At 66.8% G+C, this 18,935-nt stretch overlaps 1 protein-coding gene and 1 long non-coding RNA gene across 2 annotated transcripts; one reads left to right on the forward strand and one right to left on the reverse strand.

Annotated features, from left to right (window-relative positions):
- Window positions 1–1,508: 1,508 nt before the first annotated feature.
- TMC6 (transmembrane channel like 6) lies at window positions 1,509–17,376 on the reverse strand. Its single transcript, XM_045490941.1, is given in 21 exon segments — window positions 1,509–3,589; window positions 4,316–4,383; window positions 6,002–6,080; window positions 6,206–6,243; window positions 6,245–6,383; window positions 6,493–6,626; window positions 7,397–7,472; window positions 7,732–7,827; window positions 8,627–8,724; window positions 8,938–9,019; window positions 9,128–9,279; window positions 9,598–9,753; window positions 10,631–10,775; window positions 12,329–12,525; window positions 12,757–13,017; window positions 13,225–13,321; window positions 13,481–13,586; window positions 14,829–14,987; window positions 15,244–15,339; window positions 15,506–15,645; window positions 15,823–17,376. Coding segments are annotated over 21 exon segments (2,430 nt in total). The 5' UTR covers window positions 15,879–17,376; the 3' UTR covers window positions 1,509–3,534.
- On the forward strand, window positions 6,633–8,306 carry LOC123604636. Its single transcript, XR_006715405.1, has 2 exons — window positions 6,633–7,177; window positions 8,072–8,306. It is a non-coding gene; the product is annotated as an uncharacterized LOC123604636 (long non-coding RNA).
- Window positions 17,377–18,935: the final 1,559 nt, after the last annotated feature.

Raw genomic sequence — 18,935 nt, forward strand, 5'->3', positions numbered from 1 at the left:
TTGCCCAGAGACTGGCAGGACGAGGGACTGTCTCCACTCCCCTTCCGCGGCGGGAAGGCAGGCCCGTGGACTCCTGGCTCCGCCCCACCTCTTTGCAAAGCTGCGCAGGACCGCGCCGAGGGGCTCACGGTCCAGCTCACGGCCGGGAGAAGCGCAAGACCAGAAGGGATGGAAGCCGGAAGCGGGGCAAAGCGCACCCGGCACTCCCAACAAGCAGGTGCAGTGTCCAGGGTTTCTGCGAGAGAGCAAACTGGCAGCGCCTGCTCCCCAGGGCGACGGGCTCAGCGCCCCGAAAACATCCAAGGGGTGCGCCAGGCTGGAGGTGGGGCCGCCCCGGGCCCGGAGAGGCCGGATCAGATTTTAACGGGCTGCGGAAAGCTGGGGACGGGGTGGGAGACCCAACGTAAGCCCAGGTCGGGAGTGACTGCTCGTGGGCCAGGAGTGGGCAGCGGGGGTCCTGGTGCCCACAGTACAAGAGGAGGCTCGGCGTCTGGAATCGAGAAGAGGGTAGGTGCGGAGCTGCGCTTTTTAAAACGTCCTGGCAACACCTGGGGAGAATGGCAGACAAAAGACCGGATGCCTGGTGGGTGGTGGCAGAGTATGCAGAGAAGGGGCTGTTCCAACAGCCAGGAGGCCCGAAGAAGAGGCATCAGGGGGAGGGGGAGGGGGAGGGGCGAGCACTGATTCTAGCCACGGGAGAGGAGACCGGAGATGCTGAGCAGCTGAGCCCATGTTCATTGACCAGAGCGAAACGGAGAGCAGCATTTCAAGAAGATTCTTCCCTGGTGCAGTACGCTCGGGATGGATCGAGGGAAACCCCCAAGGAAGCATGACCGGAGTCATAATTACTTTGCCAGCTTTGTGCATCGCATCTCGGCGCAAACGCAGTTGATGAGCTCCCCTTGCGTGACCCTGTCTGACCAGGAACCGGATAAGTAGCAGGCCCGGCCGGCGCCCCGGTTTGGGAAACAGAAGCACGTTTCCCAGCACCCCCTACCTGGGCACTTCTGCCTTGGGCTTAAGAGACCGTGTCAGATGCTACACAAAGCTGCGTTAGAATTCTCTGGAAACTTTTTTTAAACCCCAGTGCCAGGACACCTGCCAAACTAAGCAAGCAGAATCCCTGGGGGCGGGCCCCGGGCCCCGAGTTTTAGTCTCCCCATTTGGTTCCATTGAGCAGCCAGAGCCGAGCAGCAGTGGCCTGGAGGAATCCTGTCATCAGCCCAAAAGTTCCGTCAACCTCCTGGCCCCTGGAAGAGCAATTTCTTTCTTTCTTTCTTTCTTTCTTTTTTTGCATTTATTTTATTTTTGAGGGACAGAGACAGAGGGTGAGCGGGGGAGGGGCAGAGAGACAGAATGTGAAGCAGGCTTCAGGCTCCGAGCTGTCAGCACAGAGCCCGATGTGGGGCTTGAACCCACGAACCACGAGATCATGACCTGAGCTGCAGACACTCAGCCGACTGAGCCACCCAGGCGCCCCTAAAAGCAATTTCTAAGTGCTCAGTTGGCCTCTTTTGGCAATTATAGATCACTTTTTTTTTTTTTTTTTTTTTTTAAGCAAAATCCCCGTGCCAAGCGTGGTGCTAAGCACCGTACAGGACCTGTCATTTGCTCCAGCAGCCCCACGAGGTGAGGAACCCGGCTGGGCAAGGTCACAGAGCAGGCGCGAGGCTATCAGCTCAGAAGGGTCAGGATCTGGACCCGTCCGACACCCCAGCCCTTGCGCAGGCCCTATCCCCCGGGGGCTCCGGCGCGGGAGGAACGTGGTGAGATGCGCTGACCGGAGGATCTTGAGGCCGCACGCTGTCAGAAACAGCACGACGGGAGGCGGGTGTCCAGGAGGAGAGTGGGCTCACATGGGAGCCGGGCCGGCAGGAGTCAGCGCTGCGGCCCTGGGGCAGAATTTCTTCAGAAAACCTGTGTTTTGCTCTTAAGGTCTTTCAACTGATTGGGTAAGGCCCACACACATTACTGGGGATAATCTCCCTAAAGTCGGCTGGCTGTACGTGCTAAACACAGCCGCGAAACGCCCTAACGGCAGCGCCCGAGTTAGTGCTCGAGTGAGTGAGGGACACACACAGCCGTCACACGCGGTAGTTCTACAGAAACCTGGGCAGGCCTTTGACTTGTCAGAGCAGTTTGGCCTGACCTCACAGGGGCCACGAGGCAGCTCAAACTGGGAGTGGTCTGTCTGTGCCCCGTTTAGAGGCCTGTGTCAGGAAGGGCGTGTCGCAGAGTCCCTGGCCAGCCTCCCTCCATCTGGACGCCCGTCCAACTTCACCCCGACGTGCTCGTGCCCAGGATGAGCACCAGCCATCTGCAGGGATCCCTAAGCCCCGTGTTGGGACTGGCCACGGCAAGCCAGGAATCGAGCTGTCGGGGGCATCGAGGGCGCCGCCCCCCCACCTACAGAGAGTGCCAGGTGAGCCTCCGGGGCCACATCAGCAGATGGACCTGTCCCCGCACATCTGCGAACAGTCCTACGCGCCCCCACCCCCCGTGAGACCGTCCTCGGAGAGGGGACGGTTCGGGTGGGCGTGGGCCCAGCTGGGGGCACTGCTGGTGGTGGTGTCTCCGCCGTGGGTTTGATTGGCGCTCCCCACTGCCTCGCCCAGGCCCGAGCTGTGCTCTTCTGGATTCCCCTGTGGGATGAGGAGTCGTGGGGCCATCTCCCCGGCTGCCACAGACATGGGACATGGGGGCCTGTGACGGCCTCTCCCCACCTTCCCTTACTCTCGGGTTCATGGCATCCCCACAGGATCGCCAGGCCGTCCCGGCCTGCGTGCTGGCTGCCCCTCTGCCTGGCAGGCTCCTGTCCCCGTGGCCCGCTGCTAACTGGGATGCTGTCCCCCAGCCTCCCTAACTGTGCTCTCCACACCCCCGGCCCTGTAACCGCGGGATACCACCGCTGACAGCTCTGTCACCCTGGACACCCCCCACACTTGCTCCTTGCCTGCCTGGCTGCCCACACAGGTGCCAGCCACCTGGCACAGGCTGGCCAGGGGCACCTGTCAAGCTGTGGGTTGGTCCACCTGCCATCTGAGGCTCTGCCAGCAGAGGGCGCCCTGTGCTTAGCGCCAGACCCTCGCACCCCTGCGGAGGGAGGGAAGAGAAGCCTCCAGCCAGAAAGAGGAAATAAAGGGGCCCTAGGTTCCCACGCCCTCCGCCTGGACGTCATCCGCAGGCGAGGGGAGGGGACACAGCACAGTGGTGCTTGGGCGCCCGGCTGGCTCGGCTCTGAGCACAGACTCCCAAGAGAGGCCCATTCTGCAAAATATTTTTACCAGAATAAATAGAGTTCCAAGCAGGATCTAGTCCACTGGGGGGGGGGGGGGGGGCTCCAGCCCCACTCGCCCACCCTCCAGCTCCAGCCTCGATGGGCTGCAGAGTCCTATCGACCCTAGGCACCCTCCCCGCTGCCCAGTGGGGTCGACCGGTGTGTGCACCGTCTCAGGTTGGCGTCTCTGCCTGCGGGGCCGTGGAAACGGAGGGTGACGGGCACGGGCGGTACTTGTGAGCGGATGCAGGGCTGTCCTAGCGGGCGTCCGGGTCCTCCTCGAGCCTCTCGGCCTCCTGGGTTCTACCACCCCTGCCAAAAGGGGGAGTCAGCAAGGGGCCCCTCTGTCCTGGGAGCAGCAGGTCACCCACCCAGGAGGCTGAGGAGTCGTCCCGCCAGCCTGGCTGAAGCCAGACACCCAGCAGCCCTTGTCAGGGGCTGCACTCAGACCCCCCCCCCCCCCCCCCCCCCGGCCAAGGGTAAAGAAGCTTCTGGAGAGCCTGAAAGGGGCTGGACAGACCTCCAGTGTGTCTGTAGGCTGGGCGGGGCTGTCAGATGGCTCAGTCTACAGGTTCCTGCTGCCCAGGGATGAGCCCCGGGGCCTGAATGGCCCTCCTCAGCCTGCCCAACCTGGCCCGGGTGGGGCGGGAGTCCGTCCCCAGGTGTCTGTCTGTCTGTCCAGGCAACAGGAAGACAGGTGGGCTTGCCCACACGTAAGAGAGGAGCAAGGAGAAGGGAGGCTACAGCAAGCTGCACCACCCCGCCCGGAGCGTGCACCCCCCGGGAACTGAGGGGCCAGCCCTTGGGCACCCCAACTTAGAAAGAAAAGGGCGTGGCAGGGAGGACAGGAGGGGAAGGGCCTCAGAGCCCAGCTCGACCCCACCCCTGCACACGCTTCTCCTCTGCCTTCCTTTGCCCACCAGACTTCACCACGCCTGAGCAGGGAAGGTGGGAAGGAGAGCAGCCAGGGAGGCCAGCACCCCCGCCCTCCTCACCCCTGCTCTGCACCAAGTGCCCAACCCCGCCATGGCCCCTCACCTGCTCCTCTCCTTCTTCTCGTAGACAGAGTGAAGCTTGTTGATCAAGAAGATTTTGTCTTCCCCCTCCTAGAAAGGCCAGAACACAAAGAGTGAGGGAACAGTTGTCCATCCGTCTGTTCAGAACGGTCCTTAGGGGCTCACAAGGACTGTTGGACAGGACAAGCACAAAAGGTTTAAGGGGGAAAGAGGCACCAAACAAGGATGGAAAAACCAAGAGCCAGGCAATGGGCATACATAGAGATCTAAGCTTCCTAGCGGCCAAGGTGAAGAGGGAAATGTGATCGGGGGCCCAGTGAAGGCCACAGAGTCAGCCTGACCCAATCTAAAACTGGTCCTGCCACTTACTAACTCTGCACTGGGCAAATTACCTCCTCTCTGACCTCAGAGTCACCATCTGTAAAAGGGAGATAAGAATGTCTGCCTCATAGGGCTTGTGTCCCTTTCTACTGTTGTTCTGACCAATTACCACAAACTTAGCAGCTGAAGACAACACAAATTCATACTTCGGTTCTGGAGATCGGAAGTCCAAAATGGGTCTCACTGGGCCTAGGATCAAGGTGTCGGCCAAACCGGCTCCTTCCAGAGACTCTGGGGAGCATCCTGGCTTGCTTTCTCCAGCTTCTGCAACCCGCCCACAGCCAGCCCTGGGCTCGGGGACCTTTCCGTCCCAACTGGTGGATCTGGAGGGCTGTGCGCTCAGTCAGCCACCCAGTTTCCCAGGCCCTGGGAAAAGCCACTCGGGGAGCTAGCTGAGCTCAGACCTGCAGCCCCCGAGGCCGCAGACCTGGGGCGGGGCCTGGCCTTGGGCAGACAAGGGCCCGCCTAGAGACCCGTCCTTCCTCCTTCCTCTGGCCCCGCTGGCCGAGAACTAGCAGGTGGAGCTGTGCGGCCCCCACCCCCACCCCCAGCACGCGCCTGGACGAGGCACGGCCCCCAGCCCCACGTGGATGCCGGGCCACAGGCACAGCTGGCCCCAAAGTGGCCCGAGCATTGGGTGCACGAGTGAAAGACCCCAGAAGGAAAACAGCCCTGGGAGGGCGGCGTCTGTGCGGGCACCCGCTGTCGCCGGCCGGTCCCGCCGAGCACCCAGCCCGGACCCGGGCAAGACACCTTCCCCAGCTGGGAAAATGCCACCCAAGCGACCCAGATGCCACAGCCACGTGCTTTTAACATGACAGGAGGTCCAGTAACCCAGCGGGGAAAGAGCCACGCTCGGGGCAGGAGGGACGGTCCGCAGGGCAGGGCGGATCCCGAGGGCTTCCGGGCCCACCCTGCCTCTCACACTTTCCTGACAAACTGCAACGTGCTTCGTAAAAATGTTTTAAATCCCGACCCGCTTTCAACCTCACTCCCCTGGTTTGTGAAACGGAGGCACGGAACGGGTCCGCAACCTGACATGAGTCCCCTAGGGAGTCCAGCAGCTGTTTCCATGTCTCAGAGATCCTCACAGAGCCTCCCCGCCCCGCAGGGCCGCACACCCTGTCCCGGGGTGGGGGGGGGGGGGGGTCTCTGCCACCCGCCTGCCTCCCTCCTCACCTCCCTCCTCACCTCTACTTAGTACAAACCACACACAGTCCCCTGTGGTGTCACGTGTTTGGCAAATAGACCCTTTCAGCAGCCCGGGTGGGGGGTGGGGCTCAGAGAGCAGGTGGCCCGCAGGGCAGGGGGTGGGAGGGGCACTCACATTGCTGATCTGCTCCCGGAGGAGGCAGATGACCTTCCGCTGGCCCTTCACCACCTGGATGTTGAGGTAGATCACAGCCCTGCGGGAAATGGGAGAGTCGGTTGGGGTCGGGGTGGGGGGGGGGGGGAACGGACAGGATGGGGCCTCCCCCCCCACCCCCGCGGGCCGGTCCTTCCCCCGGAAACCCCGCCCACCCGCACTCACAGCAGCAGGGCCGACACCAGGTAGACGGGGAAGGTGTTTTTCCACCAGGTACCGGTGGACCCAGGGCAGCCAGGAGACCCTAGGGCCCGCCTTCTCCAGGCGCCGCACCCACACCTTGCCCGCCTCGTACATGGTGTCCAGGGTCCGGAAGGGGCCGCAGGTGCTGGAGGGCTTCACCCTGGGGGAGGACGGCGGCCGGCGCGTGGCGCGTCACCCCACACCGCAGCGCCTCCCCCGCATCCAGGGCCGACCGCGCCCCCGCCCCCAGGCGGCAAGCGCCCACTCACTGCCACACGGCGTAGCAGAGGAAGACGGCGGCTCCCAGGAAGGACGGGAAGCAGAGCAGCGAGATGAAGACGGTGCTCATGTGGGAGGCCAGCCAGGGCCTGCGGGGCGCCTGGCAGTTGGCCATCAGGCTTGTCTGGGGGCAGAGGGACAAAGACTGCGCTCTGCCACTGCCCTGCCGCCTCGGCCCCCCCTCCCCCAGGCCCGGCAGGGGGCCTCCCGCGGGGGAGGGGCCCTGAGCCCAGACCCCAGGACGGGACGGGCTCCCCTCCCCCCCGGGAAGCAGACCCTCCGCGGGTGAGCGTGCGGGGCCGCGTGCGGGGCGGGGAGAGCCGGCCAGGCCAGCCTCCTGCTTTACAGGGGGGAGACCGAGGCACAGGAGGGGGGGCTCGTGTGCGGAAGAGTCCATAGAAACAACCGCCCGGCTGACTGAAGGTCTCTGCTGGGGCGGGCACCGTGCCGGGTGCTTTATGAACGTCGCCTCCAGGAGGGCACTGTCCCCATCGGCCAGACGAGGAAACGGAGGGGCAGAGAGAACCTGGTTCCCAACCTCAACCCGCTTCCCTCCGCCCAGGTCGAGGCCTCTGCTCAGAGCAGCTCCCAGCGCCAGGCCCTGAGGCCCGGCGCGCTCGAGCGCCCAGCAACGCCCAGGGACCCAACAGGATGCCACCCAGCCTGTGAAAGGCAGTGAGGTGGGGGGGGGGGGGGGGGGGGGGCCATCGGCTGTTCCCCGGGGACCATGGGACTGACCCCAGAGGGAGCCCAGGGATGCCGGCCCCAGACCACTCGGGCCGAGGGGAGGGTTCCAAAGCCGGGGCTCCGGGTCCAGCAGCCCGGTGACCCGCCCTGGCTGCACACTCTCCCGAGGCCCTGCCACCCTCCTGGGGGCCCAGCGGGCACCTTTACCTTCTTGATGTAGAAGAGAAACACCAGCTTGATGATCTGGACGGCAGGGAGGAGGGGAGCAAAGAGGACCCCCAGCCTGGGGAGACAGGGGCGAGGGCTGCAGTCCAGAGGCTGGGGTCACGACCCCTGTGCCGCACCCCAGGGCTACCGTGGCCCGGCCCGGGGTCAGACCTCCCGGCCGCACCCCAAGGCCGGGCCGGGCTCAGGAGCCTGGGAGGGGAGGGGTCGGGGCCCACGTCGGTCCAGAGTCCCACGGCGGGGCCCTGCTATGGTCCCGAGCGGGGAAGGGGGCTCCGCCTTGGCCGGGCAGTGGCAGGCCGGCAGAAGATGCTCACCAGGTCAGGGTCTGCCCGTAAATCAGCTCCAGAACGTTCCCGGCAATGTCGAACTCCGGCTTCTCCTTCCTCTTAAGCTTCCTCTCAGAGATGAGCCTGGGGCAGAGGAGCCCCTGAGGATCACTTAGGAGGCCCAGGCCCAGAGACCGGTCCCCGCAGGCAGGCACCCCGACCGGTGACCCTCCCCTCGGGCCGAGCCGCCCGCCCTGCCCGCCCCCCTCAGGCACCCAGCTGATGTCAGGGCACACGGCAGGCCGAGGCCCCCAACCTGAGGGGCTCCAGGCTGCAGCTGACTTCCTCCCAGTCTTTTTTCTGTTTGTTTTTTTTTTTTTTTTTTAAGGAAACTCCACACCCAACGTGGGGCTTGAACCCACGACCCCAAGATGATGAGTCGCACGTTCCACTGACCCAGCCCGCCGGGCGCACCATCCCCCTCCCCCCACCCCTCAGTCTCTATTCAACGTCCAGGCTTCACACGCTTCACTGTTAAACATCCCTTTTTTTTAATTACTATCAAACGCATATGTTCCCGGAAAAAAAACACAAACAAAAAAATAAAAACCCTTCCAGCGTCAGCACCTGCAGCGCCCTGAAAACGTCCCTCTCCTTCCTCCCTTCCCTTTTTTCCCTTTTGCACGAGACTGAGGTCATACGTCATTTTGAAAACTCTTCCCCCACCCCTGATCTAGAAAGAAAACGGGGTGGGGGGGTATATCCTGTCCTGTGCTTTTCTCGGTTTGATGATGTACAGAAGAGGCCTCGTGGGTGCGGATGGACGGCCCCGATCCGGGAGGCGAGGCCCGGCTTCCAGGCGATCCCTGCCTGCCCTGCCAGCAGGGGCGGGGTGGGGGGAGCAGGTGCCCAGGAGGCAGGTGCGGGGACCGTGCGGCCTCACCTCCACACCAGCTCCCCGAAAAGCGTGTCCAGCAGGATAAAGATGAAATCCAGCACCATTAGCCGGTACAGCTCCTGGCCCACAAAGTTCTCCCAGCACTGAAACAGACCGGGCCTCAGCCCCCTGGTGCTCCCGCCACCCTGCCCGCCCCAGCAGCCCAGCTGGGGGCCCTCCCATCGGCCGCAGACCAGGCCAGAGGCGCCACACGGCGGGTGCCCCCCAGCCCTCGCAGCAGGGCCGCCCCCCCCCCCACCCCCCGCGACGGGCCCGTGGCCTCACGCCTCCCCAGCGCCACCCAGGTCCCCCCTCACCTGGTCCCTCAGGGCGCCCACCCTGCGGCCCAGCCAGTGGTAGCAAAGAATCCCCAGGATGACCATCTTGAGGATGAGGTTCCTGGACAGGACGGGGAGGCGGGGGCGATGCTGAGACGGGGTGCCCGAGGGGGAGGGGGGACAGGGGTCATGCCCCAGGAAGCTCCGCCCGCCCCGCCTGCACACACACCTGCAGACGGCCACGTACACCTGCAGCACTGGGGAGTCGTGGCGCTCCAGGGCCGCCAGGCCGCGGTACAGGTAGGGGGCCCCCAGGTTGAGGAGGCAGACCACCACCGGCAGGGCCAGCAGTGCCCCCCCCTGCTCAGCAGACACGGGGCTCTGCGGGAGGGGAGGAGGGGGCGGCCGTCTCGGCAGGTGCAGGTGCCCCGGCGGAGGGAGGGGCCCAACCGCCCCGCAGCACCTCCCTCCCTCCCTCCCCCAGAACACCCCCACCCCAGTCCTCAAGTTCAACCCACACGGGAAGGGGGTGGGGACACAGGTGCCGGAAAAAAAAAAAAAGAAAGAAAAGAAGAAACTAAAAGATCAGAAGGCGGGGGAGAAGGCGCAGGGGCCCGGTCACCGGGGACCCATCCCTAATGAAGCAGGGGTCTGACCCCCTGCCCAGAGCTCCCGGGGCCGCCCGCTCCCTGCCCCCACCTGGATCATGAGCTCGGAGAAGGCGTAGACGGCCACGGTGCAGCCCAGCGTGATCGCCAGGCACAGCAGCCACACGAGGCCCAGCACCGCCACCTGCCTCAGCCGCCCGCACACGCTCCGGGGACCCTGCCGCAGCTGCCCCTCGGCCAGCAGCTCCTGCGGGCGGCAGCCAGCCCGTCACGAACCCCGTGACAGACGCGCGGAGACAGGCAGACGCGTGGGCGACACTCACAGGGACAAAGAGGGACCTGAGCCCCCCTGCCACCTGCCCTGGGGGGGGGGGGTGGCCCCCGGCTGACCGGGAGCCCTGGGGTGTGAAGACCGCCGGGCCACCCACGGGAGCTCCCTGAGGGGCGAGGGCCCATCAGCCGGGTCAAAGCTGGGGGATCCCCCGACACGAACCCCGGGAAGGTGGAGAACCCACAAGGCCCAGCTGGGCTACCGGCCTCGGACAAGGGACCAAACCTCGGCTCTCAGTTTGCTCACTGACAGCACAGGAAGAGAACAGTCCCTGCTTGCCCCGGGCCACGGGGGCGGGGCAGGGCTCCGTGCAGGCGGGAGCCCCGGGGCCTCCTCCCACTGGGGGACCAGAGAACACGGGGACTCCTGGCCCAGGGCCCCAAGAGCAGCCTCCGCCTCCTCCGCACTGGGGCACCGGCCCCGGGCTCTCCAGCCTGGGGGTAAAGACTCAGTGCCAACACTGAGGCCCCGCAGGCTGGAGGACAGGCCGACAGCAACGACCCACCCTGAGCACGCCTGCCCACCAAAACCCGCTGTGAGCGGCGCGTCCCGGCTACGCGGGCTCCTGCACATTCGAGGACCGGGGACGCTAGCCCCTGCCAGCAGACAGCCCTGAGAGAGAGGCGTGCACGGGAGGAAAATCCAGGATGATTCCCGGGGCCACCCCGTGTCCGGAACCCACTGTGAGCGGGGCCAAGACCCGCCCCCTGCCCGCCGCACGCAGGAGACACAGGCCAGGACTGGCATTGGGGGGACACAGGGCAGCAGCCCCAGGGCCCCCCGAGCAGCTCACCTTCAGATGGGTTCGGATGTTGTCGTGCTGGAGGCGGGAGGCCCGTCTCTGAGTCACCTTGTGGTCCCAGGAGCAGAACACGGTGATGGCATGAACCCCCGAGGTGCTGCCCACCCGGTAGCTCTCCCCAAAAGAGTGTGACATGCTGGGAGAAGCAGAGCCAGGCAGAGAGGTGACGAGGGGCACAGAGGGCGGGAGAAGGCAGTCAGGACACTCCCTGCAGCCGAAACCCACCACCCACTCAGAGGAGCCCTCCCAGCGCTACGTCGGCCTCCCGCCACCCACCCCCCTCTCCTCCAGCCCTGAGCTCCGGGCATCCCGCTGCAGACCGCTGGCCACCCTCGATCAAGCCTGTCATCAGGCCTGTCTCATACGGTACCCACCAGCCATACGCAGCTAGACGAGGGCTGCGGCTCCAGGACCCACTGATGTGGCCGGCTGCAGAATATGCCGGCTGACCCCAGGGCCTTTGCACTACCTGTGCCGAGAACCAAAACACTTTCCTCTGCTTCTCCCCTGCCTGCTCGGGTTTAACCTCCCTGTCTGACACGCCCCTCGGAAGCCAGTCTGACTTGGTCTCCCACGCTCCATAACAGTCGGCAAAGTCCTCTAAGACTAGATTTTCCCAGCCTCCTCACTGGTCTGTCTGCTCCCCTAGACAGCAAGTTCCTCAAGGGCAGGCCCTGTGCTCATTCACCTTCCTGCCCCGAGCTGAGCACAGCGAGTGTTTGTGGGGTAGACGAAGTGTTCAGTGGGTGGGTAGAAGGAGGGAGGGAGGGAGGGAAGGAGGGAGGGAGGGAGGGAGGAGGGAGGGAAGGAGGGAGGGAGGGAGGAGGGAGGGAAGGAGGGAGGAAGGAGGGAGGGAGGGAAGGAGGGAGGGAGGGAAGGAGGGAGGGAGGGAGGGAGCGAGGAAAGAGGGAGGGAGGGAAGGAGGGAGGAAAGGAGGGAGGGAGGAAGGAGGGAAAGAGGGAGGGAGGGAGGGAAGGAAGGAGGGAGGGAGGAAAAGAGGGAGGGAGGGAGGGAGGAAGGAGGGAGGGAAGGAGGGAGGAAGGAAGGGAGGGAGGAAGGAAGGGAGGGAGGAAGGAAGGGAGGAAGGAAGGAAGGAAGGAGGGAGGGAGGAAGGAAGGAAGGAGAGAGGAAGGGAGGGAGGGAGGAGGGAGGGAGGGAGGAAGGAGGGAGGGAGGAAGGAGGAAGGGAGGGAGGGACGGAGGAAGGGAGGGAGGGACGGAGGGAGGAGGGAGGGACGGAGGGAGGAGGGAGGAGGGAGGGAGGGAGGGAGGGAGGGAGGGAGGGAAGAAGGAGGGAGGAAGGAGGGAGGGAGAGAGGGAAGAAGGAGGGAGGGAGAGAGGGAAGAAGGAGGGAGGGAGGAAGGAGGAGGAGGAGGGAGGAAGGAGGGAGGGAGGGAGGGAAGAAGGAGGGAGGGAGGGAGGGAAGAAGGAGGGAGGGAAGGAGGGAAGAAGGAGGAGGGAAGGAGGGAGGGAGGGAGGGAAGAAGGAGGGAGGGAAGGAGGGAGGGAGGGAGAAAGGAGGGAAGGAGGAAGGGAGGAAGGAGGGAGGGAGGGAGGGAGGAGGAAAGGAAAGAAGGATGGATGGATGGATGGATGGACAGATGGACGGATGGAAGGAAGGATCCCCGAACGAACGGACGGGCGGCTGCCGAGTTGTGCCCAGAGCAGGTCACTGGGTGCGGGGCCCTTGCCTGTACACCAGGGTGACGCAGGTGATGAAGAAGGCTCCGCCCACAGTGAAGAGGTAGGCCAAGGGCATGTTGTAGGGCAGGCCGTCGGTCTCGCGGCCACACTGACCGCCATCGCCATCCGGGGCGGGCGCGCACGGCGGGTTCAGCGTGCCGTTGCTGTAGTAGCCGTAGTACATGACGGTGCGGGTGAGACGGCCCTGCAGGCAGGAGGCCCCGCCGCGTCAGGGACGTTCCCACGCCCGACCGGGGCCCAGGCTTCGCGAGGCAGAGGAGGGCACCCGTGGGGGCAGGGCGAGGAGAAAGGCAGAGCAGGGGAAGGGCCGGGGCCGGGGTGGGGGGAGAGCAGGGAGGTGGGCCGAGGGCCACAGCCGAGTCGGGGGCCACCACCCCCCCCCCCCCAGCCACGGCCGCCCCGACCGAGCCCTCACCCCGCCCGTGAGCAGCTCCAGGCCCGTGAAGGCGGGGACAGGGCCCGGGGAGGCTGGTGGCGGGAAGGCGGCCTGCACGCCCACCACAAAGGCCAGCACGGGCAGCAGCAGGAGGGCGTTGAAGGCCAGCAGGGTCTTGAGGAAGAGGAAGTAGGAGAGGACGCTGGAGCCGAACTGGCCTCCGATCCGCTTCAGGGCGTAGCGCCAGGGCTTCAGGCCGTGCAGACCCGCCAGCAGCCAGAGCCCCAGGCCGTGCAGGGCCTGTGGGCACCAAGGCGAGAAGGGAAGCAGGGTCAGCCCCCAGCTCCCGGGTTGGGCTGGGGGCGGGGGGGGGGGGGGGGGAGAGCAGGCCTGCAGGCATGGGCGGGGGGGGCGGGGGAGACCCCACCAAGAGGACAGCAGGGGACGAAAGCCACCCCCCCCCCCCACCTGGCTGCCCTGGGCCCATCCCAGACCGGAGGCTCCTACCAGGACGCAGGTGTCTCGGAGCCAACCGCAGCAGGGGAAGAGCCCACGCCGGCCCCGCCGCTCAGTGTGCTTCCCCGTCAGGGTCCGGCTCTCCTCTCTGGGCGCAGAGGCAACGTCACGGTTGGACCAGGGAGGGACCCAGCTCCCTCCCCGCCTGCTGCAAGCTGGGGGGGGCGGGGGGGGACCTTCTCACCGACCACCCAGCCCGGCCAGGGAAGCGGGTGCGGGGGGCCGCCCGGGCCCGATGGGCACTGACCGCAGGCTGCGTTTCTCGGCCAGGCCCAAGGGCATTCCCTTCAGCATGTGGCCCCGCTGGGCCACCGTCAGGCTCTGGAGCTCCTTCACCAGCAGGGACCGCTTCTCTGCAGGAGGACGGAGGACGGACTCGGGTCGGTTCCCGCCGTACCCCTCCCTCCCGCACCTGTGGCCGTGACCCTGGACAAGCCTGTCCGCCCCCCGCGGCCCCACCCCGACACACACCTCTGCCCGCCCAGGCCCAGGAGGCCGGCTCCCCTCTGCTCGTGCCGCCCAAGCCAGGCCCTGCCATGCCCGCCTGGGTTCCCGCACCAGCCGTCTTCACTCTCCCCCACCTCGGCCAAGGGGCCCCTCCTCCTTGACCCTGACTCTCCTCCTGAGCCCCCACAAGCACCTTGCTCTGACCCCCGTCGCACCTGAGCCCCCACCCCCCCCCCCCCGTCCCCACCCTGGTCAGCAGCGATGAGGTCCAACCCCAGCCCCGACCACGGCCCGCGACACCAGCTCTCGTGGGGTGACGGGGGCGGGCGCCGCCTGGAGACCCGCCCCTCCGTCTTTCATCTCCACCACCACCCTGGGAGGGGGCACCCCTCCAACCCCAAGTTCCCGGACAAGAGGTGACACTCGGAAAGCTGACAGACACCCACCCGGCCCGGTTTGCAAAGTGAAGCTGCAAAGTTCACCCTGACCCCGGAGCCCGCGCCTCCCTGCGCTGTCCGTCCCGCGAGCAAACTGGGGAGGAGACAGGCGGGGCCCCAACACAGTGCCTGAGCTCTGGGCACCTGAACGCCAGAGGATACCAGGTTGAAGGCCAACCCGTGACACTGGCCCTGCTACAACCACCGTCCCTTGCCCTCTAGCCCCTCCACACCGGCCTCTCACCTCAGGGCCTTTGCACCTGCCCCTCTGCTCTAGTGTCACTTTTTCCAGGAAGCCTCCCTGAATCCCCCTCCCGCAGCGTGCCTTTCCTCCGTCGCCCTTATCTGTGGTTTAATCATCTGCTTTTCCATTGAGTTGGTTCGATCTGTTTCGCTGCCGGTGAGCCAGACCCGGTCAGGGACTTTCCCACACTTGACCCAGCCCCAGGTTCATCGCACCCCAAAGCCAAGACCGGCATATGCAATGGGTGCTCAGCGTGGGAGTGTGTGGGCCAGGCGTTTCCGACCGCTACCCGCCCCGGGCCAAACCCTTCTCGGCCCGAAAGCCCCGCTTCTCGGCCGCCCCTGCCCCCCCGCCCCCCCCCACCGTGGCAAGGCCTCACGAGGCCTGGCAGCCTTCGGGCAGCCCCGCGGCAGGAGGGGAGCCGGCCTGGGCTCCGACGCACCGAGGCGCGGGGCCCACTCACTCACCCTCCTCCTCGAGGGCCGCGGGGTCCAGCTCCAGGTCATAGAGGCGGAGGCTGGGCCGGGCCGAGCGCCCCACGCCCCCGAGCTGGGGCCGGCTGACCCTGCGCCGAAGCCGCACCGTGCGGTTGTAGTACTGGGAGATGATGGCCCCGCGGCTGCGGCCTGCAGGGGGCGGCAGGTCAGGGGGCAGCGCCGCTGTGCCTCCCCGCCCCTCGCCTCTCCCGGGACCCAGGCACCACCGGGACCCAGGCACCACCGGCTGGCTTCCCAAGAGCCTATCTTTTAGCCTCTTTTTATCCGTGCGGTCGTTTCTGCGACCCAGCGAGGCCGCACGGGGGCTGCGGGCGGTGGCCGGGAGGGGGCGGGGCGGGTACTCACAGAGCCACCGGCAGCCCCGGCCGCCCAGGGTCCCACTCACCGATGGTGCGACTAGGCATGCTGGCCAGGATGCGGAGCGTGGCCGTGCTGTGGGCAGCAGCATCCTCGGGCCCCACGAGGGCCTGGCGGCCACTGCCTGTACACAAAAAAGACTCGTCCGGAGGTCCCGGCTGGCCAGCGGCCTCCGCCACCCGGTCCCCACCTCGGGCCCGCACGCAGCCGGGAGGGGTGTCCTGAGAGGCCGGGAAGGCTCAGCGCCCGGCCCACAGCAGCAGCCGGGCGCCTGGGCCAGGACGGCTCACCCGAGGTCCCCGGGGCTGCGGCCCCCAGCCCCCTCTGCCGTAGCTCCAGTCCCTCCTCAGCCACGCACTGGCTCTGCTCCTGGATGAGCTGGTGGAAGGAGTCATGGACTTCACTCTCGTCGTACGGGCTGGGCTCCCGGCTGTGGGGGCAAGAAGCGGGCAGGCGTCCAGGACTCAGCTGCCCCGGTCCCGCCCCAGCGGCCGCCCCTTCCCCGGGCCCCGGTCCAGATGGCCTCTCCCTGGCAGGGAGTTTGGGGACGTCCCTGCCCTCCAGCCCGCCGCCCAGCCCCCACCCCCGCCAGGCCCAGACCACTTACTCATGGTCCTCCGGGACCTCAGGGACATTGAGGACAAAGGGCAGCGGCTGGGCCATGTCTAGGGCCCACGCCCAGCCAGTCTGCAGCCCTAGGGCAGCTCAGAGCCTGGGTGCAGCCCCCGAAGCCTCCTGCTGCCCATCTGATGAGACAGAATATTGCACCAAGGTCACCCTTCCATGCCTGGTGCCCGGCCGAACCACCCGCTCCCTGGGGACCGCGGGAGGTGGCACTCACAGCCTGGGCCGCCCGAGCCCCTGCCCGCCCCCCATCCACAGCCCGATACGCGGTCAGGCTAGTGACCCCGAATAAAACTCATGCCAGAAGGGGGCGAGGGGGATCCCGTTCCACTGCCTGAGGGAGAGAGGAAGGAAGGGAGGGGGGTCTGGGCAGTCCCCGTCGGTTTCCTCTATGGCGCCAGTCCCTGGAAAGGGAAGGGTGGGTGTCTGTGCACACGGCTGGCCTTCCCAAGGGCTCTGCCCCGGGCACACCCCCATTCTCTTGGTGAAAAGGGTCGGGGCGACTCCGAGCCCTCCTTCCTGGGCCTGCCCATAACCCCAGAGCACTTCCTCTCCCAGGAAACCCCTCCCACAGCTAGCCCCCACCCCCCACCAACATTGCTCTCCCCACTGGGCCGGGCCGGGGCGCTGCAAGGTCACCAGACCTCCTCCCCTACATTCATCACCCCAGGGGCCGGCCAGGGCAGCTGCCTGGGAGAAGGGGGGCTGGGCGTTAAACAGGCTGCCTTTGTCCAGCCTGTGTCCAGGCAGAGGGCTCTGCGGTCGGCTGGGGCCAACTGGAACCAGCGTGACCTTGTGTGGGCTCTTCACTCTGTGCCCTGCGTCTGCTCGGTGCCCGGTCCTCCCTACACTCACCCCCAGGGAACGAGGCGCTCAGAAAAGTTGGCTCAAGTCAAGGGGACTTCCTTGGGCGAGGCCAGGGTGCCCAGACAGTGTCCTCACTTAGGGGCCTCAAGGACTTCCGTTTCTGAGCCCAGCCCCCCCCCCCCCCACACACACACACACACAGGCCAAGCCCCTTCCCCTCCCTCCAGCAGGAGCTCAGCTGGGAACCGGCAGAGCTGGAGGTGGGGCCGACCATGTGCCCCCCAATCCTGTCTCTAGAGCTAGAATCCCCTCCTCCACACAGACCCCTTGCAGGCTCAGACCCACAGGCCTCGCCCACACACCCCTTCTCCCTGGGAGGAGGGGGAGTTGGGGGGAGGGGGTTGGGGAGGGAGTGGGAGGTGCTCAGAGGCCTGGAACCCGGAGGCCTGCCTGGGGTAGAGGCTCACCTGGGCTCCCCGTCACTGCCTAGGACTTCTGCCAGCGGACACCCAGCGCCCGGGCACCCCGCCCCAGGCCCGGGCAGGTCCGGCAGAGTTTCCGGGGCACCCCATTCCTGAGCCCTGAGCCAGGTGAGGAGGGGCAGGGGTGGGGCCGGTTTCCAGGAGCCCCACCCCAGCCGGGCAGCGAGTCCCCTGGGAGCAGCAGCAGCCCAGCCTGGAGCCAGGGACAGCAGCAACTCCGGGAACCCCTCGACCCCCCCCCCCCCGGCCCCGCCAGTCTTCCAGCCCCCGCCCCCCCTCCCCCGCCGCCTGGGGCCAGTGATACCTGCCTGCGCGACCCGGCGCCCTCCCCGCCCCTCCGCGTCCCAGTCGCGGGCACCAACACTGCCCTCTCCCCCGGTGCGGCCCGCGGGGGGAGCGGGGGGGGGGAAGCAACCGGCGTGGAACCCCCTGCCCGGGGGCCCCAAGGGACTGGGAGCGGGTCCGCGGCGGCGGGAAGCAGCCGGGCGGGGAGGGCCCGGGAGCCGCCCCCAAGCCCCGGACCGGCCCCCGGGTCCCCGCCGCTCACCTGGGACGCGCGGGGTGGGGGAGGAGGGGCCCTGCGCGCGCGCCGCTCACCTGTCCCCTGAAAGCGCCGCCGGGAGCTGCTGTCGGGGCTCCGCCTCCGGGGGGGGGGGGCGGGCACCGCGGGGTCAGGGGGAGGGAGTGACCGCGGGCCCGGGGGGACGACCCGGGGCCGTCGCAGGACCCGCGGGGCCCGAGGGAGCTGCGCCGCCCAGCCCGGCCCACGTGGTGGCGGGCCTCCGGCGTCACGTGACCCGGCCCGCCCGCCGGCGCGCCCCACGCCCTGCGGCGACCGTGCCCTCGCCCGGCCACCTTCCAACCCCGCCCCCACCCCCCCGCCGGGCCTGAGCAGGGTGCCGGCGGCCGAGCGCCCAGGTCTACTTCGACCTCAGCCTAGGTCCACAGCGTCAGTGGGACTCAGTTTCCCCGAGTTTCAAACAATCGGGGCCGTAATTCCCAGCCGCCCCTTTCTCCCCCGGGCAGTTATCCAACCAGCACGATGCTGCAAAGCCCCACCGAGGCAGCGCCTTTCGACACCAGATTGGGTAACCCTGCCCTCCAGCGCGACCTCCTGCTGACAAACGACTTTCCGAAGCTGGCGTGTGGGGAACCCGGGTTGTCACCCCACTCTGGTCTGGGCGTGGTTTCTGCCTCCTTTGTCAGCCCACAGTTCTGGGTCACTTCCTGTGTGCTAGGTGGGGAGGAGGGGGTGAGACCCAGGGAAGACGGCCAGGCCACTGTGACTGTCCCCGTCGCTCTTCCCCATAAGCCAGGGAGGTGGGCACCCATGTCCCTTCTTCACAGATGAGGAAACTGAGGCTCAGGGGTTCATCAGTCCCCCCTCCCCCCATACCATCTGCCAGGGCGCGAGTCTAGTCCACCCCAGAGCCCCACTGAGAAACCTGACTTTGAGAAAGCCTGGCAGGTCAGAGGGCAGGCTCCCAAGGATTGGAGGGAGGAGGGGCGGGATTTGGAGAGTGGTGGGGGGACATTCCTGGTCCGGAGAAGCCTTGAGAGACAGGGAGGGTGGGAGGCAGAAAGGAAGGAGAGGGGAGGGGGGAGAACGGGTGGGCCAAGCCAGGATTCCCGGATGAAAAGATGCAGTGCAACAGGCAAAGGGGGCGCAGGCCTGAAGTTGGACAAAGAGGGAGGGGCCAGGGTTGGGGCTTTTTTGCAGCTGTCAGTGTGGACCTCCGGTGGATTACTGCGGGGGGGGGGGGGGGGGGGGGATCTTGGCACAAGGCAGGTGGCCATGAAGACCCAG

This window comes from Leopardus geoffroyi, chromosome E1 (genome assembly GCF_018350155.1).
Source record: "Leopardus geoffroyi isolate Oge1 chromosome E1, O.geoffroyi_Oge1_pat1.0, whole genome shotgun sequence".
NCBI lineage: Eukaryota > Metazoa > Chordata > Mammalia > Carnivora > Felidae > Leopardus > Leopardus geoffroyi.